The sequence below is a fragment of the Acartia tonsa genome, chromosome 3 (genome assembly GCF_053477335.1).
Source record: "Acartia tonsa isolate MP-2025a chromosome 3, ASM5347733v1, whole genome shotgun sequence".
Taxonomy (NCBI): Eukaryota; Metazoa; Arthropoda; class Copepoda; order Calanoida; family Acartiidae; genus Acartia; species Acartia tonsa.
In genome coordinates this window covers 22,974,775-23,002,239 of record NC_137262.1, presented here as the reverse complement: position 1 = coordinate 23,002,239, position 27,465 = coordinate 22,974,775, and the positions used below count along the sequence as shown (strand labels likewise).

General features: G+C 29.9%; 2 protein-coding genes, 1 long non-coding RNA gene and 12 other non-coding genes across 16 annotated transcripts; 14 read left to right on the top strand and 1 right to left on the bottom strand.

The window, feature by feature from the left end:
• The first annotated feature begins 47 nt into the window (after positions 1–47).
• LOC145313670 (uncharacterized) lies at positions 48–17,135 on the top strand. Of its 2 annotated transcripts, XR_013877446.1 has the most exons (20): positions 48–323; positions 526–613; positions 11,158–11,206; positions 11,614–11,658; positions 11,880–11,920; positions 12,084–12,123; positions 12,290–12,329; positions 12,499–12,555; positions 12,733–12,774; positions 13,182–13,226; positions 13,400–13,441; positions 14,998–15,055; positions 15,225–15,271; positions 15,444–15,479; positions 15,662–15,718; positions 15,890–15,932; positions 16,138–16,180; positions 16,390–16,432; positions 16,840–16,885; positions 17,077–17,135. It is a non-coding gene; the product is annotated as an uncharacterized LOC145313670 (long non-coding RNA). The 2 variants fall into 2 exon arrangements; XR_013877447.1 differs by lacking the exons at positions 16,390–16,432; positions 16,840–16,885; positions 17,077–17,135 and having other exon boundaries at positions 16,138–16,329.
• LOC145313668 (uncharacterized) lies at positions 623–7,799 on the bottom strand. The gene is made up of 7 exons (XM_080153193.1): positions 7,295–7,799; positions 6,761–6,897; positions 6,270–6,653; positions 5,997–6,124; positions 4,288–5,791; positions 3,335–4,059; positions 623–3,188 (listed from the first exon to the last, which is right to left on the bottom strand). The coding sequence occupies exons 1-6, from the start codon at positions 7,552–7,554 to the stop codon at positions 3,572–3,574; spliced, it is 2,901 nt and encodes a 966-aa protein (XP_080009319.1). The 5' UTR covers positions 7,555–7,799; the 3' UTR covers positions 623–3,188; positions 3,335–3,571.
• On the top strand, positions 12,734–27,385 carry LOC145314798 (uncharacterized). The gene is made up of 19 exons (XM_080154878.1): positions 12,734–12,774; positions 17,309–17,355; positions 17,578–17,637; positions 17,809–17,856; positions 18,084–18,141; positions 19,338–19,385; positions 19,836–19,880; positions 21,347–21,391; positions 21,852–21,896; positions 23,352–23,396; positions 23,632–23,689; positions 23,864–23,912; positions 24,255–24,304; positions 24,478–24,515; positions 25,432–25,475; positions 25,858–25,902; positions 26,423–26,463; positions 26,723–26,833; positions 27,286–27,385. The coding sequence occupies exons 1-11, from the start codon at positions 12,734–12,736 to the stop codon at positions 23,639–23,641; spliced, it is 492 nt and encodes a 163-aa protein (XP_080011004.1). The 3' UTR covers positions 23,642–23,689; positions 23,864–23,912; positions 24,255–24,304; positions 24,478–24,515; positions 25,432–25,475; positions 25,858–25,902; positions 26,423–26,463; positions 26,723–26,833; positions 27,286–27,385.
• Positions 17,429–17,512, top strand: LOC145315359 (small nucleolar RNA snR61/Z1/Z11). The gene has a single exon (XR_013878066.1). It is a non-coding gene; the product is annotated as a small nucleolar RNA snR61/Z1/Z11 (small nucleolar RNA).
• Positions 17,932–18,015, top strand: LOC145315354 (small nucleolar RNA snR61/Z1/Z11). Its single transcript, XR_013878060.1, has one exon. It is a non-coding gene; the product is annotated as a small nucleolar RNA snR61/Z1/Z11 (small nucleolar RNA).
• Positions 18,446–18,529, top strand: LOC145315352 (small nucleolar RNA snR61/Z1/Z11). Its single transcript, XR_013878058.1, has one exon. It is a non-coding gene; the product is annotated as a small nucleolar RNA snR61/Z1/Z11 (small nucleolar RNA).
• LOC145315351 (small nucleolar RNA snR61/Z1/Z11) lies at positions 18,954–19,037 on the top strand. Its single transcript, XR_013878056.1, has one exon. It is a non-coding gene; the product is annotated as a small nucleolar RNA snR61/Z1/Z11 (small nucleolar RNA).
• LOC145315356 (small nucleolar RNA snR61/Z1/Z11) lies at positions 19,461–19,544 on the top strand. The gene has a single exon (XR_013878062.1). It is a non-coding gene; the product is annotated as a small nucleolar RNA snR61/Z1/Z11 (small nucleolar RNA).
• LOC145315358 (small nucleolar RNA snR61/Z1/Z11) lies at positions 19,963–20,046 on the top strand. The gene has a single exon (XR_013878065.1). It is a non-coding gene; the product is annotated as a small nucleolar RNA snR61/Z1/Z11 (small nucleolar RNA).
• On the top strand, positions 20,468–20,550 carry LOC145315361 (small nucleolar RNA snR61/Z1/Z11). The gene has a single exon (XR_013878068.1). It is a non-coding gene; the product is annotated as a small nucleolar RNA snR61/Z1/Z11 (small nucleolar RNA).
• On the top strand, positions 20,971–21,054 carry LOC145315363 (small nucleolar RNA snR61/Z1/Z11). Its single transcript, XR_013878070.1, has one exon. It is a non-coding gene; the product is annotated as a small nucleolar RNA snR61/Z1/Z11 (small nucleolar RNA).
• On the top strand, positions 21,474–21,557 carry LOC145315357 (small nucleolar RNA snR61/Z1/Z11). The gene has a single exon (XR_013878064.1). It is a non-coding gene; the product is annotated as a small nucleolar RNA snR61/Z1/Z11 (small nucleolar RNA).
• LOC145315360 (small nucleolar RNA snR61/Z1/Z11) lies at positions 21,982–22,064 on the top strand. Its single transcript, XR_013878067.1, has one exon. It is a non-coding gene; the product is annotated as a small nucleolar RNA snR61/Z1/Z11 (small nucleolar RNA).
• LOC145315353 (small nucleolar RNA snR61/Z1/Z11) lies at positions 22,516–22,599 on the top strand. Its single transcript, XR_013878059.1, has one exon. It is a non-coding gene; the product is annotated as a small nucleolar RNA snR61/Z1/Z11 (small nucleolar RNA).
• LOC145315364 (small nucleolar RNA snR61/Z1/Z11) lies at positions 23,482–23,565 on the top strand. The gene has a single exon (XR_013878071.1). It is a non-coding gene; the product is annotated as a small nucleolar RNA snR61/Z1/Z11 (small nucleolar RNA).
• Positions 27,386–27,465: the final 80 nt, after the last annotated feature.

Below are 27,465 nucleotides of genomic sequence, written 5' to 3'. Positions count from 1 at the left end.
GTCGACGAATTGAAAAGAAAATTAATTTAGAATTATTTGTTAAAAACTGCAGAGGTAGTTACCAAAAATATGACTTTATCTAATTTTTGAATTAGTCGACTTTAAAATCGTACAAAGAATATATATGAAAAAAATACGGTAACATTGATTGATTGTGTTGGGAAGAAGGGGGATTATTAATAGCAGACAAACGAGACAACCACGTTTTCCAAACTCATGTGTGTGGGTTGGAATATATTGAACAGATAAAAACGAAATTTAGTCTACTTTAAATATATGTTTTGGTTACATAATCACATCAGCTAAGTTGTTCTTTGCTTCAGGTAATCATTTATTTAATTTTTAATATCTAGTAATATTTCTTAAGGTTATAGCAAAAATTTAATTGTATTCATATTCAGAATATGCATGATAAGATTATCATATCCATAGCAAAGAACTTTACATATCTTTGGATATTTTATAGTGCTTGCTATTTCTGTGGACTTCATTCAATTTTGTTAGTTTTTTTTATTATTTCATTAGGTTAGTGTTACGATTATTCAATGAGTGCTATATCTGAACAGCAAGATATGAAGCAAGCTGATGTTATCTGTTGTCGACTCCGATTTAGGTAAAACCTTTTTGTCTATATAGTATGGTATTGGTAATGCCTCTGTTGCATCTTTTCTCAGATAGAATATTTATCTTTATTATTTTGTGTAAATCATATTTCTGTTTCTATTGTTTTCCATAATTTCATTGACTTCTTTGGTTTTATCTTTCTTTAACTTGTGTGGCAACTTTTAAAACCTTTAGACTTCTATCAAATTTTTCTTTCATTAACATATGCTACAGGGCATTGGCTATAGTAAATATTTAGGCTGAAATATAGGAGGGATGGGGTTTAATGCAACCATCTCATAATCAATGATTTAATGGCACTTAGAATTCGAATTTCGATCTGAAAATTTGCATGAATAATCCTTGGTAGGTCTCTTTTCCCTAAATCCAACAAAAAGTTGGAAAAGTACACTGCAGTTTTGTCGTCACTGTAGGTTAAAAATTAGGGGTAGTGAAATAAAAATCATTATAACTCCTCCAAATTTTAAGATAGATGAATAAAAATTGAATTTTTATGTTCCCCATTGCCAGAAATTGCAGAAAAATGATTTTTTTTTTTTTTTTGTGCTAACACAAAGTCGAAAAAAAGAGTTTTTTACGAAATTTAAGCAAAAAAAGAGAACTTTTCGCCGAAAGGGGGGTGGGGTTGCTATGACATCCGAACTTAAACAGTGAGTAAAATGGTCTAAATATTAAGTTAGATGGTTGAAACTTGGTACATAAGCCTAGTCCTAAAGGTACTACATCTAAATGGCAAAATAATTCAAAAAAATTTATTGTTAGGTTAGGTAAGAAAAACCCTGCGGAAATGGGGTTTATAGGCCTTTGTTGGTCTATTTTGATGTAGAAACTTACTTTTAAATTATTTTTTTTAAGGATTTTTCCTTGAATACACTGTGTCTATATAAGAGGACATTATTTAAGATGATCCAGCAAGTCAGGGACCAACCCCCAGCGGGCTAGGTGGGTGGCCTGCAGGGTATAAGTGCATTTTTTCTGAAATATGGGTTGTCATATATCAAATTATAGGTTTTTTGGGCCAAGAAACTCAAATCCAGAGCTAAAATAAGCATTAGAGTAATCTAGGCTAGTCCCAGTGGGCTAGGTGGGTTGTCCGCAGGGCGTAAGTGTATTTTACCTAACCTTACCTAGAAACTACTTTTAATATTGTTTTTCTTAGTTTTTTTTCTTTAATACATTATGTGTATTCATGAGGACATTATTTAAGATGATCCATCAAGTCGGGGACCAACCCCAGCGGGCTAGGTGGGTGGCCCACAGGGGTTAAGTGCATTTTTTTTTCTAGAGTATACGTTGTCCTACATCATATCATGGGTATTTAAGGTCTAGAAAATCAAATTCAGAGCTAATATAAGCATTAGACTAATCTTACCCAACCTAACCTAAAAATTAGGATTCTTTGCCATATAGATGTAGTACCTATAAGTCTAGGCTTATATACCAAGTATCAACAATTTAGCTTAATATCTAGACCATTTTGCTCATTGTTTAAGTTCTGATGTAATTGCGCCATCACTCCCCCCTTTTTTTAAATTTGGTATGTTGTCTATATTAAAATAATAACAAATAAATGAAAAGTACTAGACACTGACAGAGGGGCAGACATCATTCTACTTTATATCATAGATTAGACTGAAGTATTATTAAAAAATATGTTCCTAGCATTTAACAATTTTGTTAAGTTTCAAATCAGTTCATTTTTTTCTGAAAAAAATATAGGAATGTGCTGAGTATATGCTTGCTTATGATTGAGATTAAATATCAAACATAGTTCATGATTATTATAGCATTAAATGAAATTTTATATATTGTTATTGGCCATAATAATCTTAAATTAGTCCTCTAATTTCTTTCAAGTCAAAATTAATCAATCTAATTCAAATGAAGAAAACAAAATATAAGGGCTTAATTAACTGGGAAAATATTTTGTTTAAATCAGGGTTTCGGATCCGCATTGATTTTTTGCGGATCCGGATCCGGATCCTCCAAATTGGGTCAGTGCGGATCCGGATGCGGATCCGGATCCGGATCCTACCGGATCCGGTTCCGGATCCTTGACAATAAAAATAAAATCTCCAAATTTTTCAAAAATATTTATTCTTTAATTCGAAGTCAAAATTACTTTTAATTTTCAAGTCTGACCCTAAACCTTAAAGATTCGCTCTCATCAAGAGAATGTCTGAGATTTTATATAAATTTAGGTAGATTATTCCATTTTTTCCGCATTTTTTTGAGTCCGAGGATCCGGATCCGGATCCGCATTTTTTTGCGGATCTGGATCCGGATCCTTGGACCCAAAAATATGCGGATCCTTGCGGATCCGGATCCGGATCCGAAACCCTGGTTTAAATTCATGTCAATGATTTGAAAGTAAGTTACTGAAGCTCTCTCTGAAAAAGTTTTTTTTTGCGATTTAAGTTAGACTTTTCAGTATTACAGATTTTACAATGTTTAAATGTAAAGGATGTAAACTCATTGCAATTTCTACATTTGAAGGTTCTGCTCTTGGGTGTAGCACCAGATCCAATTTCTGAGGACTTGCAGATTCTGTCCAACGTTTGCATCTATAAAATTATAATTTTTAAATTCAAAATAACTTTGTTGAAATGAAACTTAAATATGAACTAGTTATTTTTTCTTATGAATAGTTTTTAAAATAATAGGTATAAGCTTTCAGATATTATTTCGTGTATTATAATTAAAATATTACCTTTAGAAGATACTCTGCCCTTTGTCCTGCCTCTACAATATTAAAACACCTTCTAGCTTCTTGATTGGTATTATTATGAATCCTCTCAATATTCTGTTCACTAAGTGAACCACAGTGGCCGTCTAAAGCTTCTATCAGTTTTGGTACTACCATAATCAAAGTGTCCATCTTTGGAATTACATTTTTATCAATGTAGGACACCCAAATATGCCCAAATGATTCTAAGTCTGCATATAATTATGGCCTTTCCTCATCTTTAATCTGTTTTGCACTTAGTATTTTTTTACATATTCTATGATATGTACTAAATATTAAATTCCACTTATTTCTGACCTCTGTGTCAGGGATAAAATCTGTAAAGGTTTCATGATTTTCCATCCATTTCATGCTGGTTGTTGATGTGTAAATGTTCCCATAGTAAGATTCAGGACGAATTTGTTTCTCCTTCATGGCCTTGTAAATTGAAGAAACAATAGCGCCACTGTCTGAAATCATCATTTCCTCATTTTGGACCAACTCAAGCTTTAATTTGTCAATTTTCTCATAGCAACTTGTTAGGTTAGAATGCAATTCTTCCATCACATTAAGAATCTTGAGTTTCAATTCTGCTTTGGATATATTTTGACATCTTACACAGCTGTAGTTTTGTGCCAACTCTAAAATAGAATGATCTGCTGGTGTCAAACCTTCACAAGCTGCATGTAGCCATCCACACCACTTCTTATCTAGAATATTAAATAATTTGAACCTGATTGACAAAGGCTTTTTTAAAAAATTAAAAGATTTAAGTGCTACATATGTCCTAAAAATTAATGTTCTTGGTGTTCTCTATAATTCACTTCTGAGAATCGAACCAGATTTTAAAAGATATTATAAGTAATGATGTTAATCTTTGCCTTAAAAAAAATGTAAATAGATATAAATTTTGGTTAATATTACAAGAAAGCTATTACCTGTAACAGGATGGTTAGGATTGTCACATGCAATCCAAAGAATGTTTTCATGAATTTTCAAGATGCAGACTTGTGCATCACAGGGCTCCTTGTTGTTGATGTTACCAGTTTCAAGCAAATCTAAATTATCCTTGTTATCTATCCAGTTAGAACTATATTCTGTCTGTTTTTCAAATAGATTATTTAATTCGTCTTGTAATCTATCCATATTTAGCTTGATATTCTCAAGACTTTCTTGTTGTACAGGAGTTTGTTGGTCAAGGTTTGAACACTCTGTGATGAACTTCTTTTCCATATAGCAGAAACCACCAGAAACTATATGTAGAGCAGGAATAGCAATGTACTCTTCTAGTTCAAACTTCAATGGAAACAGTGGGGGGCCTATAATGCTATGAGATTCTTTTCCCCTTTTTCGCATTTCTGAAGGGTTGTTAGCACTTGCCTCCATATAATCTTCCAATAGCTCATCTTTTGTCCTAAAATCAGCATTACATTCTGGATTAGAGTGATTGTGAGGAATAGTGATGTTAATCTTGTGATATTGTTGCAAATGAGTATTTTCCACTTTTGTAAACATACTTGGATATGTGCTCATTGAGCCCTGATGACCTAACATCATGCTTAAATGGTTAAAGTCTCCGCCTAATATACAGATTACGTCTTTTCCAAGTGGTGATTTATTCTCCATAATATTTCTGATTTGTTCATAGTAACAGGAATGAAAACTTTTCATGTTTTCATAGTTATCAGGTGCAGTTGTCATAGCATACACTGCAAATGAAGAAAAATCTTGTGGCTTATCTTTTGTGATAATATTAAAGGCAAACTTCATATAATTACTTTTGGTTGCTGCATTGCCTCCTTTGTCCCCTGACAATAAAACCACATGTCTACCATTAATCTCTAACAATTCTTCCTGTTTCTCCTTGAATTCCTCAAACATTGAATTAACCAATCCTTCTAAGTCTTTAACTCGCGCATAACTAGCTTGCATAGTTTCTTTCTGCTGACTATTCTTGTAGCATGTCATGAAACCACTCTCATACTCAATTTTCTGAAGGAGCTTTTTTTTCTCCTTGAGGACCGCAGGAGAAGATGCTAGGTAGTTCATTTGTAGTTTATTTAACATTGTTATAATCCTTTTGTGGTCATTTGCCCTTAAACCTAAAGCTCTAAGAAAGTCCAAAGTTTCTCTTGGGCTTAGCTTTTTCAATTGAGTACAAAGCCTAGGTTCTTTCTCACAAAGCTCTTGTAAAGTTTGAATATTTTGAAGCAGGAATAACTTAATCAATTCTTTATAACTCTCGCTATTTTTCTGGTCTCCTGCTAACTTTACTACACAATTGCCTAATGTTTTGGCTCTTTCAAACTTTCTATTTTTGTGAATAATTTTTAAAGGTTTCATTTTATTTAGTTTAAGCAGAGTAAGAGGCAGTTTCATACTTAAACCATCTTTCTTTTTCTTATACAAGTCCCCATTAATAATATCATCAGAAGTCATCTCCTAAAAAAATGTTATTTCAATATTTTTTATGATGATATTTCAAAAATTTTATAATTTATTTTATATAATGAAATATTTCAATTCATTACAAAATTGCAGTTTTATTTATCTAAGATAACTTACTTTCATTGCTGTACTATAAAGATATGTTAAATGTATTTATTATACTGGATATTAATTAATGAAGAAGAGAATAATTACCAACCTTAACATGAATCATGTTGCTACTACTTGAGTTTGATAACTTTCTAACTTTCTCAGGTGTTTGCAGTACCTTTTCTGGTTGTTGATCCATCTTTCTCTTCAAAGTTTTACCCCATTTCTTACAGTTACCTAAAATTTACAAATGAGGTATTTAAAATGATATTTAATTATGTGTGATTACAAACCAATCCTACTTAATGCTTTTAATTATAGGGGTATTTTATTAGAAAATTATTTCACAACAAATGCATAGTAATTAATTAAAACTTCATACCTAGTCTTTTAACTAAACGTTTTTTTGCTTGCTGTAACTGTTGTATCTGCTGTTCTTTTGCTATAATGTGTTTGTAATCAACTTTGTTCTTCAAATCTTTGATTTCTTGCATTTTCTGTGTTTTATCATCCAAAATTTCTTCATTTTCAAATGATAAAATTTGATTTTCCTTGTTTGTAGTTGAAATTATTTTTGATAATTCATGAATTCTAACAATCTTCATTTCATTTTCAGTTTGTAATCTTTCAAGTTCTGACCTCAACTGACAGATGTATTCCTCCTTTTTATTTATAACTTCATCTTTTGCTTTCAAGTTGGTTTCTAAATTGGTTATCACTTCAGATTTTAATTTCACCTCATCCTTTAGCTTGAAGTTATCCCTTACTGAAAAAGATATTATTATTCTAAATGATATTTTCATTACATATGGGTATAAATTAGATTATCTAAAAATGATATTCACCAAAATGTAACTTATGAATTTAATTTACCTATTGTTAACATTATGTTTCCATCCTCATTCACAGGTTTGTATTGTGGAAAAGCAGGGGTGAGGCAAAAATCTGCTTTTCTTCTACCATTCAATTGTTGGCCATGTATTTTCTTAAAGGTACCGGTTACTTTGTTTCTAAAACAAAAAAAATATTGTTAACATAAGTCATATCAATATCAAAAGAAAAGTTTTCTTACTAACAATTAGGGTTGGCAATCCGGATCTGGAACCCGCCACTTTTTTTTGACGGATTCTTCAAGAATCCGGAATCCGAATCCGGCCCAAAAATTTGACTGATTGCCATCACTATTAAGAATTAAATGCTCATTGCTTGGTCAGAAGAATTTTTTGCCAAAACTTTTAGTAGAATTGTCTTAAATAGCAGCTGAGAATGTAAAGTTTTTCCAAAAGGCATTTCTGACACATAAGTTTGAACAAAAACTTTTAATTGAAATCTTGATAAGAAAGATATAAATAAAATAACTAAAATGGGTTAAAAAATCTAAAACATTTTCAACTTAAAAGATATTACCTGAATTTCCTATTGAATACTTTGGTATCCTTTGTATCCTCCGCATTAGGGTCAATATATCCATTTTGTACCCATAAAGTGTAAAGTTCTTCAAAGTCCGCCTTTTCTATAGATATTATTTTTTTTTGTTTAGATTCCAATAGATTTCTTGTATCGATGTAAAGTTCAAAATTTGAACTTTTGAAAGTTTCTTGTGCCTTGAAAAATTCTGTAGCTCCATCAATGGTTGAAAATTTCAAAGGAATGTTCCTACTTGCCATTTTTAATTCAAATCATTTTTGTTTCTGAAACAAATATTGGTTAATGGTATTTTTTTGTAGTTAACTTTTCCTTTCATCAAACTATCCTTAACACATAACTCTAAACTTCTATTTCACAAATTAGATTTTAGTAAGAAAAGTATTACACACAACTAATGAGTAATGCTTATTTTTTTTAACATCTTCAACCCCCCTGCGTCCCATTCCCTTTATCCTATCCTATTTCAACCCCCTCCCCCCATATGATATCCCTATAGCATACTTATAAGAGATATAAAATATAATAGAAGAATACTATTTCCGTAATAAATAGTTTAAACAAAGAAAAAAATTCTTAAGTTGAGAGGGGGGGGGCTACCCCCTCCCCCCTTTCACCCCCCTCCCCCCTTTCACCCCCCCCCTCTCAAACACTCCAACCATGCTATCTAGCTGTGATAAACCTTAACAATATGGAATGATTAACCATTTACGAAATTTTGTAGGAATAATTAAACAGAAAGAAATATTTTTCCTCAAGGGGGGGGGGGACAAGCCCCCCCCCCTTTCCTCTCTCTAACCATGTAGCCTAGAATAAACTTTAAGCAAGCCATTGATGAGATCTTGCAGGAAAAACAGGACACAAACATCATTTGATATATCTATAATACAAAGTAGCTTGATGTCTGTCCGTCTGTCCGTCTGTCCGTCTGTCTGTCTGTCCGTCTGTCTGTCCCTTAAGATCTCGGTAACCACTGAACCGATTGGATTCTACTCTTCAGGGTATATACCTATTGGTCCTGTGGTGGTTTTAAGCTATTTTCTTGGGGGGTGGGACACCCCCAACCCCCCCAAAAACAAAAAAAATCCCCCCCATTTTTTTTTTTTTGTAGAATTCTTTTGTAGAAATATTCTTTTGTAGAAGAATTCTTTTGTAGAAGATTTCTTTTGTAGAAAATTTCTTTTGTAGAAAATTTCTTTTCTAGAAGATTTCTTTAGTTCTTCTTATTTTTTTTTTTTTGAATTTTTTTTTGTTGTCATCTCTTGGGGCAAAGCCCCTAGAGGCTAGGGGCGAAGCCGCTAGTACATATATATTGCATAATATATAGGGTTGTCATATAATAAGAATTACATATACATATATAGATAGAAGGGAACAAAAAATACTAAAATTAGGTATACTATTTTACCAGTAAAATCCAGTGGACTTAGAGTTGACCGATTTTAAAATTTTTTTTTTTTAAATGTTCATGAAGAATTTCTCTATCCAAAACACCTTATTTTATACCTCTATTGTATATGCAAATCAAGCAATAAACAGATATTTTAGCGCCATTATTGGTAATTTTTCAGGGGTAATTTTGTTCATCAGTGCTCAAAAATTATTAAAAAAAAAACATTTGCATTAAATTCAAATAATCAAAAGTATTTTTTTGAAAAAAAATGTTAAAATTTTTAAAAATAAATCACTTTAAAATAAGTTTTAAAAAGCCCTATTTTTGTTAAAAAAATGTGTTAGGCTTGTTGTGTCGGAGATTTTGTCGGAGTATTTGAGCCTCCTGCTGAGTTCACATCCTACAGTGCGCATATTATACTTGACAAATCTGCAGTGAGTAACGACTAACGGCTGGCGACTCTGCCGTTTTGCCTTGTTTTGGATATCTAGTCAAATTAGTCACGAAATTTATCTCCACATAATACATTTTGTTTTTCGAAAACCTTATCAAACTGTTCTAGCCTGTAGCTGTTGGTACTAGAAATATAATAAGTGGTTAATGCTATCATTTAACATTACTTAAACCAAAAATGATTAATTTGCCCTGAAAATGGGTAAAAAACTGCTGAGCCGCCAGTCGTTACTTTCCAATTTTTGTTCGATTTAGGGAAAATAGAACTTCCAAGGATTACTCCTGAAACATTTCAGATTGAAATTTGAATTTTAAGTGCCATTTAATCATTGATTACGAGATGGTTGCAATAAAAAAAACCCTGTATTTGTTCATATTTTCTGTGATTAGAAATTATATTTTTCCATCAAACCCTGGGTGAACTAATAAATCTTTTTTCATATTTTTTATCAATACCCTATGCTAATAGGTCACGGTCACTAGTTAACTAAACTAGTCAGATCGTTTTTTTAACCATAGGAATACTATAATTGTTCATATTATCTGTGTTGATACTAACTACAACATGTATTCATCAACCCCGGTGTGAACTAACAAATCGTTTCTTTTCAAAGTTGAACTAATAACCCTATGCTAATAGGTCACGGTCACTAGTTAACATAACTAGTCAGATCGGGTTTTTACCATAGGAATATTATAATTGTTCATATTATCTGTGTTGATACTAACTACAACATGTATTCATCAACCCCGGTGTGAACTAACAAATCGTTTCTTTTCAAAGTTGAACTATTAACCCTATGCTAATAGGTCACGGTCACTAGTTAACATAACTAGTCAGATCGGGTTTTTACCATAGGAATTATCTAACTACAACATGTATTCATCAACCCCGGTGTGAACTAACAATTTTTTAAAGGTTAAACTAATACCCTATGCTAATAGGTCACGGTCACTAGTTAACATAGCTAGTCAGATCGGTTTTTTAACCATAGGAATATTATAATTGTTCATATTATCTGTGTTGATATTTGCTACAGCATGTAATCATCAACCCCGGTGTGAACTAACAAATCTTTTTTTTTTCAAAGTTCAACAAATACCCTATGCTAATAGGTCACGGTCACTAGTTAACAAAACTAGTCAGATCGTTTTTTAACCATAGGAATACTAAAATTGTTCATATTATCTGTGTTGATACTAACTACAACATGTATTCATCAACCCCGGTGTGGACTTACAAATCTGGGTCATGTGAAGGAATGTTAGTTGTGGGCTTCGTCATATTTTCACAATAGCTTTTCTTTTTTTTAGCCCCTGCGGGGGTTCTAATCCTGTGGGGTAATCACCTAACCTAAAATGACCTTTCAAAAGCTAATGTTAAAATACGACATTGTGACCTGCAACTTTGTCTCCTTCACAGGACTATCAAATCTTACTAAAATGTAAAACTAATACCCTATGCTAATAGGTCACGGTCACTAGTTAACTAAACTAGTCAGATCGTTTTTTAACCATAGGAATATTATAACTGTTCATATTATCTGTGTTGATACTAACTACAACATGTATTCATCAACCCCGGTGTGGACTAACAAATCTTTTTTTTTTCAAAGTCAAACTAATACCCTATGCTTATAGGTCACGGTCACTAGTTAACTGAACTAGTCGGATCGGTTTTTAACCATAGGAATATTTTTATTGTTCATATTATCTGTGTTTATATTAACTATAACATGTAACATCAACCCCGGTGTGAACTAACAAATCGTTTCTTTCAAAGTTGAACTAATACCCTTTGCTAATAGGTCACTGTCACTAGTTAACTGAACTAGTCAGATCGGTTTTTAACCATAGGAATATTATAATTGTTCATATTTTTTGTGTTTATGCTAACTAAAACACGTTTTAATCAACCCCGGTGTGAACTTAAACATTTAAATGTTTTAAACTTTCAAATTTTATTCTACTGCTTTTGGTAATGGTTATTTTTATCTAGGTTGAATTGGCGTGAATATAGATCTGAAATTGAGCTGTGGAATCTGAAGGTATGTCTTTATTTTAGTACTTCATGATTAGTTAATTCAATATTCAATCTTATGATGTTGAATTTTGTTACACACTCTTTGATCTTTATGAAAATAATTCTTTCTGCTGAATTATTAAAAGTTAAAGGTTGTATTTGCAATTAAAAACTTTAATTAAGACCTTAATAGTAATATTTTAAGGTTTCCTGACAAATTTGGATATTTATCATTTAGTAAACTTTCTTGTTCTAATGAGAGGTATGAATTTTTTATAATTGTTAACATAATTTTTTAACGTTCTAAATGATGACAATTTTACACCTTGAGGTGTCTATGAAAATTAATATGCGGATATGAGCCTGATTAGAATGAAAATAAATTATTTAGTACAAAATTATTCATTGGGTACTTATTCTGTTAACTTTTAGTTCACTATCACTGGATATGAGTTTGTACACCTGTCCATCTGGAAGGTAATTAAATATTATACATATATTATTTCTGTGCAAGGAAAGATTAAGATTTCAATAACTATAAAAATTACATTTAAACTTTGTCTTCAACTTTAATGTGATGAAAATCTTTTTACATGAGGTGTCCATGAAAATAAAAATGCGGATATGAGCCTGAACAATTTTATTGTGAATTCTTATAAAAATTTAAAATTTACCTATTTTAATAGAATTAATTTTAGGTTAACACTTCAATGCTTTCATGGTAGGAGATTTGTAAGTGGTAAGATTTTATTATGTGTAAAATTTCGAAACTTAAAATGATGAAACTTTTTATTCAGAGCATTGGGTTATGACTTTCTATGATTACTATAGGACACCTGACATTTTAAAGTTTTAGTATATTTATCTTCTATAATCTTAATCTTACCATTATTTAAATTTAGGTCAAATGAAGTGTTGATTTCGGATTGCTGCTACTTGAAGGTATATTGAAACAGTTAATTAAAATCTGTATGTTATGATGAAATCTTTTATTCAGAGCATTGGGTTATGACTTCATGTGATTACTTTTAGACCCCTGACATTTTTAATATGCAGTATATTTACTTTCTAATTCTATGTTCTAAATCTTGAAAGTATTTATATTTAGGTCAAATGTAGTGTTTATTTCGAATTGCTGCTACATAAAGGTATGTTGAAACTGTTAATTAAAAATTTATATTTGTTATGATGAAATCTTTTATTCAGAGCATTGGGTTATGACTTTATGTGATTACTTTTAGACACCTGACATTTTTAATTTTAGAATATTTTACGTCCTATGTAGATAACCTTGTTATAATTTGATTATTATTTCAGTTTAATGGTAGTCTGTTGTTAGGATGTTAATTAAACCAGCCTTAAGCGATTTGAAAGGTAATGTTAATCCTCTGAAATTAGTTTCGTTTTTCTATTTTCTTGTGTTAATGATGATAATATATCCATGTCTGATAATTATGATAGTTACTTGGGCTTAGGCTTTTCTGATTTTTATTAATTTAAAATAAGCTCTCTTATTATTTAATCCATGCTTTCATCTTTATATTGTTCAAGGATGATAATCAGCATGAAGAAACTGAATTCTTTAGGGCTATGGTAAGTATTATGTTTCGCTTTGTTTGAATCAAATTCACAGTAGACCAGGGGTGTATATTCTTTCAATTTTTCCCTGCTGCATTTCTTTTTCTTTTTTAGTTTTTCCAGCAAGGCAGGGGGAAAAGGAAAAATATTCCCCCCCCCCTTCGTACATTTTATGAATCTTTTCCACCAAATTTTTTCAAGTTAATTCTCCAACCACATATTATTAATTCCCCGTCAACCACCTTTGGCAGGGTCAAATTTGCAGAATTTACAACCCTGAGTTTCTATGTTTATATCTATGATGACTAATATTTTGTTTGATGTCCATGATTGCATCGAATACTTAACTTGCCTTATTCAATTTCATACATTTAATATATTTGATTTTAACCTTGTTTCATATTTTTTTTTTATATATAAAGAATAGACTGGGATTGATAAAGAAAAGTATTACTAGACCTCTAGAGGTAATTTGTTTCTTCAAAATTTGACTTTTTCATTCTAATCTTGTGATGAATATTAAAAAGAGCTTTTTAACCATGATTTCTAATGATTATTAAATGATAGGACTGAAATTTATCTTTTTTTGAAAGTTTTTTAAAATTCTGTCTGATCATTATAAACTTTTTTTTTTCTTTAGGTTTATAAGAGATTTATATCAAACAATCCAATCCTTAAAGAGGTAAGTTTTAATTTATATCAATCCTTACATACCCTCCCCCCCCCCCCCCCCCCTGTAGAAAGCAAATTGATTGTCCGATGAATAAATTATTCTTAGTTCACAAGGTGTAAATAAAGGGGGGGGGGGAAATGTGGTGACTCGTGCCACGACATACCAGCAATTTTATTTTGGGTGCTACTCCCTTAGTTTTAGAGATAATTGGGTAAAATCTTTTGGGCTGGGTCACTAATTACCCCAACTAGTGGTATCTTTCAAAAAAAACGGCGGCGGGTCCGCCGTTCGCCGCCATTTTCCGCCGCCGCCAAAAAAAAATTTTTTATTGCATTTCTCGCCGAATTAGGCAATTTTGGAATCATTTGAGACCATGTTATTTTTTCAAAAATTTTTCCCCTTAAAACCAACCCTGCGGGGGGACTTAGTCATTTTTTTCAAATTCTCGTTTATCAAGGTATATCTTAAATTCAGTGCCTCTCCTAAGCTTTTAAAGATATGGAAACAAAATCTTTTGAGGTAGGTCAGTAAAAAATATTTGAATAAAAAATGGCGGCGGTACCGCCGCTCCCGCCGTCCACCGCCATTTTCCGCCGTCACCACTAAAATTTTGCATTTCTCGCCGAATTAGGCAATTTGGAATCATTTGAGACCATATTATTTTTCTCAAAAAATTTTCCCCTTACAAGCCGTCCTGTGGGCGGCGGAAAATGGCTGTGGATGGCGGGAGCGGTGGTACCGCCGCCATTTTTTATTCAAATATTTTTTGCTGATCTAGCTCAAAAGATTTTGTTTCAATATCTTTAAAAGCACAGGAGAAACACTGAATTTAAGATATACCTTAATAAACGAGAAATTGAAAAAAATGACTAAGTCCCCCTGCAGGGTTGGTTATAAGGGGAAAATTTTTTGAAAAAAATAACATTGTCTCAAATGATTCCAAATTGCCCAATTCGGCGAGAAATGCAATAAAAAAAAATTTGGCGGCGGCGGAAAATGGCGGTGGACGGCGGGAGCGGCGGTATCGCCGCCATTTTTATTCAAATATTTTTTACTGATCTACCTCAAAAGGTTTTGTCTCAATATCTTTAAAAGCTTAGGAGAGGCATTGAATTCAAGATATACCTTGATGGTCTCAAATGATTCCAAATTGCCTAATTCGGCGAGAAATGCAATAAAAAATTTTTTTTTGGCGGCGGCGGAAAATGGCTGTGAACGGCGGGAGCGGCGGACCCGCCGCCGTTTTTTTTTGAAAGATACCACTAGTTGGGGTAATTAGTGACTTCACCCAATTATCTCTAAAACTAAGGGAGTAGCACCCAAAATAAAATTGCTGGTATGTCGTGGCACGAGTCGCCACATTTCCCCCCCCCCCCTTTTAGTTTCGTGTAAGGAAGTTTGGCCTTCTATCCTTGGTTTCTAAGGAAATTTGTACGAAATACAATAAAATGAACCTTTATAATTCTATATCCTGTTCCGCATTATCTTTTTGGTATGTCCAAATTTCCGGTGCATTTCCTTAATACCATACCATACATAATATTTAACTACTTTTAATTTTATAGTTTATTGAACAGAGTGTTTTATGACTAATTAGAGCTGGTGAAGTTGTAAAATTCAGAGGTATTTTTCTTGTAAATCTTACTTTATTTGGTATCAACATGATGATTGTTCTAAAGCACCTTTTTTCTATGATCTAAATGATTATTAATAGAACGGCCAACTGAAATAAAATATGTTCAATATATAAAATAAAGGATGTGCAATATTTTTTATTGTTCTTTTAATTTAGGTTGATTAGTCCCTACTGAAGTTTATGGAAGTTTTGAAAATAACTAGGTAACCTTTCTTTTCAATCTTCCTATGTATTTTATTAACATGATGAATGTTCTGAAAACACCATCTTTCGGCTGATAATAATGATTATAAACAGAACGGCCATCTGACTTTCTAAAATCATTAATATAAATCTGTTGTGTTTTATCATTTTATTGATGTACCTTTAATTAAGGTTGTTTCCAAATCTTTAATGTTGTCTGCTTAAAAGGTAATTTTAATATTAAAAATCTTTTTATATTCTAAATGATGAGTCGTTGCTTGACAACTTCGACTTTCCCAGCTCTCGGAACCCATAACTGACGAAATTTACGTTCCAAATATATCTAACTGACAAATAAGACCTTTTAATTGGAATAAATAGTTAAATATTTCAAACTGTCACTTTTCTAGAAGTTATTGAATGCCAAGCTGAACTGCTAGTTTATTAATAGTTTTACTATTTCTAAGGTAAGCAAGTTTATAATTTTGAAGCGTTTAATAATAAAATGATGTTTTGCACTACTGATCTTTTGATATGATGACTCTTATCTAACACCAACCATCAACCTGATTTAGAAACCTTCAAATTTCAATTTAAAAACTTTCTTAAGAATCCTAAAGTAAGTGTTCTTTATTTAGGATTCGTTGGCTTTCAAACTATTACTTCAAACCATAAATTCAGGTAATTTCAAAATAAGCCTTAGCTTGTAATACAACCTAAAGCTCCCTTTTTTTAATTTTTTTTTATTATAAAATGATGTTTTGCACTACTGATCTTCTGATATGATGACTCTTATCTAACACCAACCATCAACCTGATTTAGAAACTTGTTAATTTCAATTTAAAAACTTTCTTAAGAATCCTAAAGTAACTGTTCTTTATTTAGGATTCGTTGGCTTTCAAACTAGTACTTTAAACCATAAATTCAGGTAATTCCAAAATAAACCTTAGCTTGTAATACAACCTAATACCTAATACAACCTAAGGCTCGCTTTTTATTTTAAAATGATGTTTTGCACTACTGATCTTCTGATATGATGACTCTTATCTAACACCAACCATCAACCTGATTTAGAAACTTGTAAATTTCAATTTAAAAACTTTCTTAAGAATCCTAAAGTAACTGTTCTTTTTTTAGGATTCGTTGGCTTTCAAACTAGTACTTCAAACCATAAATTCAGGTAATTTCAAAGTTAAGTTTGGTCCTAAATATGATTTAAAATTAACCAGTTCTGCTACAAAAATGCAGTGATGATTAACATTTACCATCCCACAGCGCTCTGATCTTATTTGTTTTAAAGTAAATAAAATGTTTATCCGTAGTAGAGCAAAGAATAAAGTTACTTTATTTTAGGAATTTATGAAAATAAAGCTGTAGTTTACTTGCCAGTTTAATTCTTTATTATATAAGGTAAAAATAAAAAAAAAATATTTTATGGCTTTTTATAATAAAATGATGTATTGCATTACTGATCTATTGATATGATGACTCTCATCTAACACCAACCATCAACCTGATTTACAAAATTGCAAATTTCAATTGTTAAAAATTTTAAGAATCCTGAATTAACATTTCTCAACTATTTAGGATACACTGGCTTTCAACTATATTATTACGTCAACCACAAATTCAGGTATTTTTAATATTCTTGCTACTTATACATGAATTTGTCTTTAAAATTATTTTAATTAACCAGTTCTGCTATTGAAATGTAGTGATTATTAACATTTACCATCCCATAGCGCTCTGATCTTATTTGTTTTAAAGTAAATGAAATGTTTATCGGTAGTGGAGCAAAAAATAAAGTTAATTTTTTATTTTTAGGAATTTTGAAGGCAAAGCTTAAGTTGACTCGTCAGTTTAATACGGTCTTAGTATATAAGGTAAATATTTGAAATATTTTTTAAGTATTTTTATATTAAAATGATGTATTTCACTACTGATCTTCTGATATGATGACTCTTATCTAACACCAACCATCAACCTGATTTAGAAACCTTCAAATTCTATATAAAAATTCAGTCTATTCTTTTATTAATCTGTCTTTATTATTTAGGTTTTTTGGCTTCAAAACAATCAATGTTTCAACCATAATTGCTGCAGGTAGTTTTAACATTTCACATGTTTGTTATTGGAAATTAAATTTTAAATATTTTAATATTTTGAACTTAATTTTATCTTATGATGATTTAAAATTAACCAGTTCTGCTACTGAAATGTAGTGATGATTAACATTTACCATCCCACAGCGCTCTGATCTTTTTTGTTTTAAAGTAAATTAAAAGTTTATTGGTAGTTTTAATAAAATTATGCTACTTTTTTTAGGAATTTTGCAGGCAAAGCTGAAGTTTACTTGTCAGTTTAATACGGTCTTAGTATATCAAGGTAAAAATTTGAATTATTTCAAAGTTTTTTGTTATTAAAATGATGTTTTGCACTACTGATCTTTTGATATGATGACTCTTATCTAACACCAACCATCAACCCGATATAGAAACCTTAAAATTTCAATTAAAAAATTCAGACTATTCTCTTATTAATTTGTTTATTATTTAGGATTCTTTGGCTTCAAAACTATCAATGTTTCAACCATAATTGCTGCAGGTAGTTTTAACATTTCACATGTTATTGGAAATTTTGAAATATTCCCCTTTGTGTAATATTTTGAACTTTATTTTTTTCTTATGATGATTTAAAATTAACCAGTTCTGCTACTGAAATGTAGTGATGATTAACATTTACCATCCCACAGCGCTCTGATTCTATTTGTTTTAAAGTAATTAAAAGTTTATTGGAAGGAGAGTAAGAAATAAAGTTACTTTTTTTTGTAGGAAATTATGGAATTAAAATTTTGGTCTACTTGCCATTTAAATGCAGAAGTATATCAAGGTAAAAATGTCAATTATTTGGAAGCTTATGATACTAAAATGATGAATTCCACTACTGATCTTCTGATATGATTACTCCTATCTAACACCAATCAATAAGCTGATTTAGAAACCTAAATTCTATCAAATTTCAGACTATTCTTTTATTAATTTGTCTTTATTATTTAGGATTCTTTGGCTTCTAAACTATCAATGTTTCAACCATAATTGCAGGTATTTTTTAATATTTCACATGTTATTTAATTTAATGGAAATTTTGAAATATTCCCCTTTGTGTAATATTTTGAACTTTATAGTTCATTTTTTTCTTATGATGATTTAAAATTAACCAGTTCTGCTACTGAAATGCAGTGATGATTAACATTTACCATCCCACAGCGCTCTGATCTTTTTTGTTTTTAAGTAAATTAAAAGTTTATTGGAAGGAGAGTAAGAAATAAAGTTACTTTTTTGTAGGAAATTATGGAAATAAAATTTTGGTCTACTTGCCATTTAAATGCAGAAGTAAATCAAGGTAAAAATGTCAATTATTTGGAAGCTTATGATATTAAAATGACGAATTCCACTACTGATCTTCTGATATGATTACTCCTATCTAACACCAATCAATAAGCTGATTTAGAAACCTTTAAATTCTATAAAAATTCAGACTATTCTTTTATTAATTTGTCTTTATTATTTAGGATTCTTTGGCTTCTAAACTATCATTGTTACAACCATAGTTGCAGGTATTTTTTAATATTTCACATGTTATTTAATTTAATGGAAATTTTGAAATATTCCCCTTTGTGTAATATTTTGAACTTTATTTTTTTCTTATGATGATTTAAAATTAACCAGTTCTGCTACTGAAATGCAGTGATGATTAACATTTACCATCCCACAGCGCTCTGATCTTTTTTGGTTTTTAAGTAAATTAAAAGTTCATTGGTAGTTTTAATAAAATTATGCTACTTTTTTTTTAGGAATTTTGCAGGCAAAGCTGAAGTTTACTTGTCAGTTTAATACGGTCTTAGTATATTAAGGTAAAAATTTGAATTATATCAAAGTTTTTTTTATTAAAATGATGTTTTGCACTACTGATCTATTGATATGATGACTCTTATCTAACACCAACCATCAACCTGATTTAGAAACCTTAAAATTTCAATTTAAAAATTCTGACTATTCTCTTATTAATTTGTTTTTATTATTTAGGATTCTTTGGCTTCAAAACTATCAATGTTTCAACCATAATTGCTGCAGGTAGTTTTAACATTTCACATGTAATTGGAAATTTTGAATTATTCCCCTTTGTGTAATATTTTGAACTTTATTTTTTTCTTATGATGATTTAAAATTAACCAGTTCTGCTACTGAAATGTAGTGATGATTAACATTTACCATCCCACAGCGCTCTGATTCTATTTGTTTTAAAGTAATTAAATGTTTAATGGTAGTAAATTAATAGTTTTTTTTCTTATAGAAATTTTTGAAAGCTAAGCTGAAGTTAACTTGTCAGTTCATTACTTTAGTATACAAGGTAACAATTTGTGAGCCAATTTAAAATTTTTGATTTTAAAATGATGTATTGCACTACTGATCTTCTGATATGATGACTCTTATCTAACACCAACCATCAACCTGATATAGAAACCTTCAAATTCTATATAAAAATTCAGACTATTCTCTTATTAAATTGTCTTTATTATTTAGGATTCTTTGGCTTCTAAACTATCAATGTTTCAACCATAATTGCAGGTATTTTTTAATATTTCGCATGTTATTTAATTTAATGGAAATTTTGAATTTCCCTTTGTGTAATATTTTTGTCTTTATTTTTTTCTTATGATGATTTAAAATTAACCAGTTCTGCTACTGAAATGTAGTGATGATTAATATTTACCATCCCACAGCGCTCTGATCTTTTTTGTTTTTAAGTAAATTAAAAGTTTATTGGAAGGAGAGTAAGAAATAAAGTTACTTTTTTGTAGAAAATTATGGAAATAAAATTTTGGTCTACTTGCCATTTAAATGCAGAAGTAAATCAAGGTAAAAATGTCAATTATTTGGAAGCTTATGATATTAAAATGATGAATTCCACTACTGATCTTCTGATATGATTACTCCTATCTAACACCAATCAATAAGCTGATTTAGAAACCTTTAAATTCCATAAAAATTCAGACTATTCTTTTATTAATTTGTCTTTATTATTTAGGATTCTTTGGCTTCTAAACTATCAATGTTTCAACCATTGCAGGTATTTTTTAATATTTCACATGTTATTTAATTTAATGGAAATTTTGAAATATTCCCCTTTGTGTAATAGTTTGAACTTTATTTTTTTCTTATGATGATTTAAATTAACCAGTTCTGCTACTGAAATGTAGTGATGATTAACATTTACCATCCCACAGCGCTCTGATCTTTTTTGTTTTAAAGTAAATTAAAAGTTTATTGGTAGTTTTAATAAAATTATGCTACTTTTTTTAGGAATTTTGCAGGCAAAGCTGAAGTTTACTTGTCAGTTTAATACGGTCTTAGTATATTAAGGTAAAGATTTGAATTATTTCAAAGTTTTTTTATATTAAAATGATGTTTTGCACTACTGATCTATTGATATGATGACTCTTATCTAACACTAACCATCAACCTGATTTAGAAACCTTAAAATTTCAATTTAAAAATTCAGACTATTCTCTTATTAATTTGTTTTTATTATTTAGGATTCTTTGGATTCAAAACTATCAATGTTTCAACCATAATTGCTGCAGGTAGTTTTAATATTTCACATTTTATTGGAAATTTTGAAATATTCCCCTTTGTGTAATATTTTGAACTTTATTTTTTCTTATGATTATTTAAAATTAACCAGTTCTGCTACTGAAATGTAGTGATGATTAACATTTACCATCCCACAGCGCTCTGATTCTGTTTTTAAGTAAATTAAAAGTTTATTGGAAGGAGAGTAAAAAATAAAGTTACTTTTTTTTAGTAAATTATGAAAATAAAATTTTGGTTTACTTGCCATTTAAATGCAGAAGTAAATCAAGGTAAAAATGTCAATTATTTGGAAGCTTATGATATTAAAATGATGAATTCCACTACTGATCCTCTGATATGATTACTCCTATTTAACACCAATCAATAAGCTGATTTAGAAACCTTCAAATTCTATATAAAAATTCAGACTATTCTCTTATTAAATTGTCTTTATTATTTAGGATTCTTTGGCTTCTAAACTATCAATGTTTCAACCATAATTGCAGGTATTTTTTAATATTTCGCATGTTATTTAATTTAATGGAAATTTTGAATTTCCTTTTGTGTCATATTTTTGCCTTTATTTTTTTCTTATGATGATTTAAAATTAACCAGTTCTGCTACTGAAATGTAGTGATGATTAATATTTACCATCCCACAGCGCTCTGATCTTTTTTGTTTTTAAGTAAATTAAAAGTTTATTGGAAGGAGAGTAAGAAATAAAGTTACTTTTTTGTAGAAAATTATGGAAATAAAATTTTGGTCTACTTGCCATTTAAATGCAGAAGTAAATCAAGGTAAAAATGTCAATTATTTGGAAGCTTATGATATTAAAATGATGAATTCCACTACTGATCTTCTGATATGATTACTCCTATCTAACACCAATCAATAAGCTGATTTAGAAACCTTTAATTTCTATAAAAATTCAGACTATTCTTTTATTAATTTGTCTTTATTATTTAGGATTCTTTGGCTTCTAAACTATCAATGTTTCAACCATAATTGCAGGTATTTTTTAATATTTCACATGTTATTTAATTTAATGGAAATTTTGAAATATTCCCCTTTGTGTAATAGTTTGAACTTTATTTTTTTCTTATGATGATTTAAATTAACCAGTTCTGCTACTGAAATGTAGTGATGATTAACATTTACCATCCCACAGCGCTCTGATCTTTTTAGTTTTAAAGTAAATTAAAAGTTTATTGGTAGTTTTAATAAAATTATGCTACTTTTTTTTTAGGAATTTTGCAGGCAAAGCTGAAGTTTACTTGTCAGTTTAATACGGTCTTAGTATATTAAGGTAAAAATTTGAATTATTTCAAAGTTTTTTTTATATTAAAATGATGTTTTGCACTACTGATCTATTGATATGATGACTCTTATCTAACACTAACCATCAACCTGATTTAGAAACCTTAAAATTTCAATTTAAGAAACCTTAAAATTTCAATTTAAAAATTCAGACTATTCTCTTATTAATTTGTTTTTATTATTTAGGATTCTTTGGCTTCAAAACTATCAATGTTTCAACCATAATTGCTGCAGGTAGTTTTAACATTTCACATGTTCGTTATTGGAAATTTTGAAATATTCCCCTTTGTGTAATATTTTGAACTTTATTTTTTTCTTATGATGATTTAAAATTAACCAGTTCTGCTACTGAAATGTAGTGATGATTAACATTTACCATCCCACAGCGCTCTGATCTTTTTTGTTTTTAAGCAAATTAAATATTTAATGGTAGTAAATTAATAGTTGTTTTTTTTATAGAAATTTTTGAATGCTAAGCTGAAGTTAACTTGTCAGTTTATTACTTTAGTATACAAGGTAACAATTTGTGAGCCAATTTAAAATTTTTGATATTAAAATTAGGGTTGGCAATCCGGAATCTGCACAATTTTTGGGCCAATTTTGGAATCTGAATTCGGAATCCGTTTTTTAATAGCGGATTCCGGATTCTTAATTTTAGGCTAAAATTAGCGTCTTGAGTTTTTTCTTTCAACAAAACTTATTTAAAATGTGGCAGGCATATACCTAAAAATTGTTTTATTGTTTCTTCTTAACCACAGGTATAATTGTAGCTAGCATCCAAAGTTGCATTTTTTTTGTAGGTATTTATTTTCATTTCACAGCTTTTCATGCTCCATTTATTATTTTTAAAAAAGCCTTTTAAAAAACTGCAAGAATCCGGAATCCAAATCCGGAATTCGCCAAAAATGAGAATCCGGAATCCGCAAGGAATCTTTTACTTTTTTTTCCAGATTCTTTTAAGAATCCGGAATCCGAATCCGGCCCAAAAATTCACCGGATTGCCATCACTAATTAAAATGATGTATTGCACTACTGATCTTCTGATATGATGACTCTTATCTAACACCAACCATCAACCTGATTTAGAAACCTTCAAATTCTATAAAAAAATTCAGACTATTCTTTTATTAATTTGTCTTTATTATTTAGGATTCTTTGGCTTCTAAACTATCAATGTTTCAACCATAATTGCAGGTATTTTTTAATATTTCACATGTTAATTAATTTAATGGAAATTTTGAAATATTCCCCTTTGTGTAATATTTTGAACTTTATTTTTTTCTTATGATGATTTAGAATTAACCAGTTCTGCTACTGAAATGCAGTGATGATTAACATTTACCATCCCACAGCGCTTGGATCTATTTTTTTTTTTTTTAGTAAATTAAAAGTTTTTTGGAGAGTAAAAAATAAAGTTACTTTTTTGTAGGAAATTATGAAAATAAAATTTTGGTTTACTTGCCAGTTAAATGCAGAAGTAAATCAAGGTAAAAATGTCAATTATTTGGAAGCTTATGATACTAAAATGATGTTTTGCACTACTGATCTTCTGATATGATGACTCTTATCTAACACCAATCACCAAGCTGATTTAGAAACCTAATAATTTCAATTTTAAATAAATTAGGAGAATCCTGAATTAACGTTTATCAACTATTTAGGAGACTCTTTTGATTTCAAACTAGATTATTAAGCCTACCATAAATTCAGGTATTTTTAATATTCTTGCTTTTACATGAATTTGTCCTTAAAATGATTTAAAACTAGTTTTGTTACTGAATCGCAATGATGATCACTATTTACCATCCTGCAGCGCTCTGATTATAATTTTAGTATTTTCCCAAATTCTATTAGATTTATTTTGTATTGATCTTTTGATATTATTATTCGCGTTAGTACTCTGAAATCCTAATCTTACACGTGATTAAAATTTCAAGGCGCCCTCTACTGAGAACCCAATTATACTGCTGATACAGCTTCACGTATGATAAAATCTTAAATTATTCCACATATTTAGTTTTAACATTTTTGCTTTATAAATTTATTATTTAGATTGCCACGAGTTTTTATGATCCTTCATTGCTTATTGAGTTATTATCTAGGTAATTATTAATTGTAAAAGTTAATTGTCAAATTAATATTTCACATGAGGAAAACTTAACTGCAACTTCCAAACGTCATGAATGAGGACTTAACCTTGGAGAACTGAAATTCTCTCAAGTGTAAAAGTTAAATCTGTTAATTCTCTTTTAGTAATATTAGTCTTTCCTTTAAGGCTAAGGAGATATTTTGTGGAGAATGCTGCTTCATAAGGTAATACACTTTAATATATCAGATTGTATAATGTATAATATATTAGTACTTAATTTTTTTGGTTGTTAAACTTTTACTAATTAAATCCTAATTATTTTGTTACTAGTTAACGATTTTATTTTGCAACTTAAGTTTATATTAAATGTGGATGAATAATAAATATTTAACCTAGCTTCTAGGGTTTTTAGACATGAGTTAGGTTTGGCACAAGGCTAGTTTTCGAACCTGCCAACCTACTTGAACCTAACTCAAGTGGACGGAAACCATGTTCAATATGGCCTATTTCCCCTACCACAATGTCTTATATTATTACAGGGTTTGGACCTGGAGTCACTTGACCGCTTGCGGACTTTTGATTTTAGTTGACTGAACGTTATCCTGTAGGAGTGTATATTCCTATTCTTATCTAGAGCTACTCTGTAGCTGTGACTAGAAAGATATACCATGCACACCACAAAACTAACTTCTTGATTTGGCTATCGTTCATGTAGATACGCTTAAGAGATACTTTAAGAAGTTTTGTTGATGAAAGTTTTTAAAACAAAATTTTTAATTTATTAATCTAACGAGACTTTCTTTTTTTTTAAACTGGTAAGAGATTAAAATTAAAAAGCCTTATATTTCAAATTCCTTTGCTTTATACTAGAGTTATTTTTTAAAGATTATTTTCTAAAAGACATCCTTGAAATTAAACCATTAAATACATACTAAAGCTTCTATAACCTCTAGTTCTTGACACTATTTAGCCTCTCTATGGTTTCACAGTGTTTTCTGAGGAAGATCAAAATTTGATTTTTAACTTCAGGGATTTATGATTTTAATAAATTTATCCCTTCCTCGAAATTAAAACACTTTGACTAAATAGACTTAAATATTACTCCTGTAATTCCAAAGTTAATATTTCTAAATTTTTCAGGCTTTTAATTTGTGATGTGAACACTGACTCACTTTGTTTTGATGGTAAGAAAGTTTGTTAAGTATGAGTTCGAAACCAATTTATATCCGCTGGATTAGATCCGGTTCTCTGCTGTACTGAAAATAATGCATCTTATTGAGACAATTTCCTGCGAATAATAAAAAAAATTCTAATACCAGTCCGTCGTGATTAATAAGTAATAACACTAGAATTATTTTAAGTTCTCTAATAAATAACAATTTTTTTTACTGGGAAAATATTAAAATGATGTTAAATCTACAACTCCTAATATTTCGAATACTCTAGACAATTAATTTTGTCTTTTGTTTAGAAAGCTGATTCAATCACTTTGCAATTTTCTGATTTTCATTAATTTCTAGTTTAAAATAATAAATATTGGAATTCGGTACAATTTTTTTTATTTAGGTGCTGGGAAGAGTTGTAAAATAATCCTTGTATTCTTTTTCATGGGTAAGTTTTTTTCCCCCAAAGGTAGGAGTAGGCTGCGCTAAAAAAGTTTGCGAGTTTTAAGTTAAACTGTAATAGAACGATACAAATTTAAGTTAACTTGAAAAAATGTTCATTTTGAAATGCACATTTTTAGTGAATATTACTGTCAACTATTTTTAAGCCTTAAAACACACCTTTACGGATTTAGTGCAACCTACTCCTTCCTTTATATGTTCTGTAGTTAATTCTTAACTCTGACACTTACATATTTGATATTGAGTGAAACCTTGCAGGATAATAATGAAATATTTTTAAATACTGTCTGTAATCTGACTTTGCAGTTTCAATATTCAAATTGTGTAACTATTTATTTTACTGGAAGGATTCATAGAAATTTAAAATCCGAATTAATATGATGAGTCATTAACCAGTTATCCCTGGCTTACAAAATCATGGGGACTAATTCTTAACTGAATTCTTAACAAGTCGGTTATATCTGCGAACTATGAAAATTAGAAATTTAACTATTACTATTTTTTAGGTCAATCAAATTCTGGTCTTGCTTTCTCAAGACTTCTTAAGGTATATATTTTGCACTTTCAGAAAAAAAATTGCCTTGTATAAAATGAAATCTACTATAGCAACTAATATTTTTATTGGTACCACATCCCTCCCCTAAATAGAATTTGAAATGAGGAAATATTATCTGACGAGGTTGATATGCTCTTTAAACGTTTTGTTTATAGGACAGAGATGCAAAAACACGGCTACGACTGATTTTTAATTTGCTTTCTTGACTGTTAATTTTAATTCTATATTTATCAACTTTTTATTTTTCTAGATCCGTGAATTGTCTGCAAATAGCCAACCATCTTGATGATAAAGCTGGAGCTTAGTATCGCGCATTGTAATCTACAGCTGTTGAAGGGAAGATAAAGATTTTTAATCTGAGGTATTTTCTAATGATTGTTAATTTAAGACCAATTCGAACTGCTACAGGGGTGTTCATTCTACGCAGGAACTTTTTTCTAGCTGCAAAAATCCTTAGTTTCTTCCTAGTTAAGAAAACTTTTCATTATCTGTTTATCTGTAAATTACAGATTTCTTTTTTTTTCATTTCTTTGGTGTTTTTGGACTTAATGTTTATTTTACAGTTTTTAGCACATTTTTCCCCCTTACACACTTCTTATATTTTAAAATTCCTATGCCGGTAATAATATGCAGACTATACACCCCTGACATGTCTTTTGAAATGAGGAAATATTATCTGACGAGGTTGATATGTCCTTCAAACGTTTTGTTTATTGGACAGAGATGCAAAAACACGGCTACGACTGATCATAACTGAATTTTTCCAATAATAATTTATGTTTTCCGTTTTTAATAACCTTCTATTATTTTCAGGATTGTGGCGTAACGGTTCAACAAAGTCTTAATTACCTGTTGTGTTAAAATTAAATGTTTATTTTGCACTAATAAATGTTATTTATGAATTAAATTAAAATTTTTGTTGCTGACAATCTAGCTGTTCTTTAATTTGCGTGTGTACTGTACGTGTCTGCTATTTGAAAAGTGATAATGACT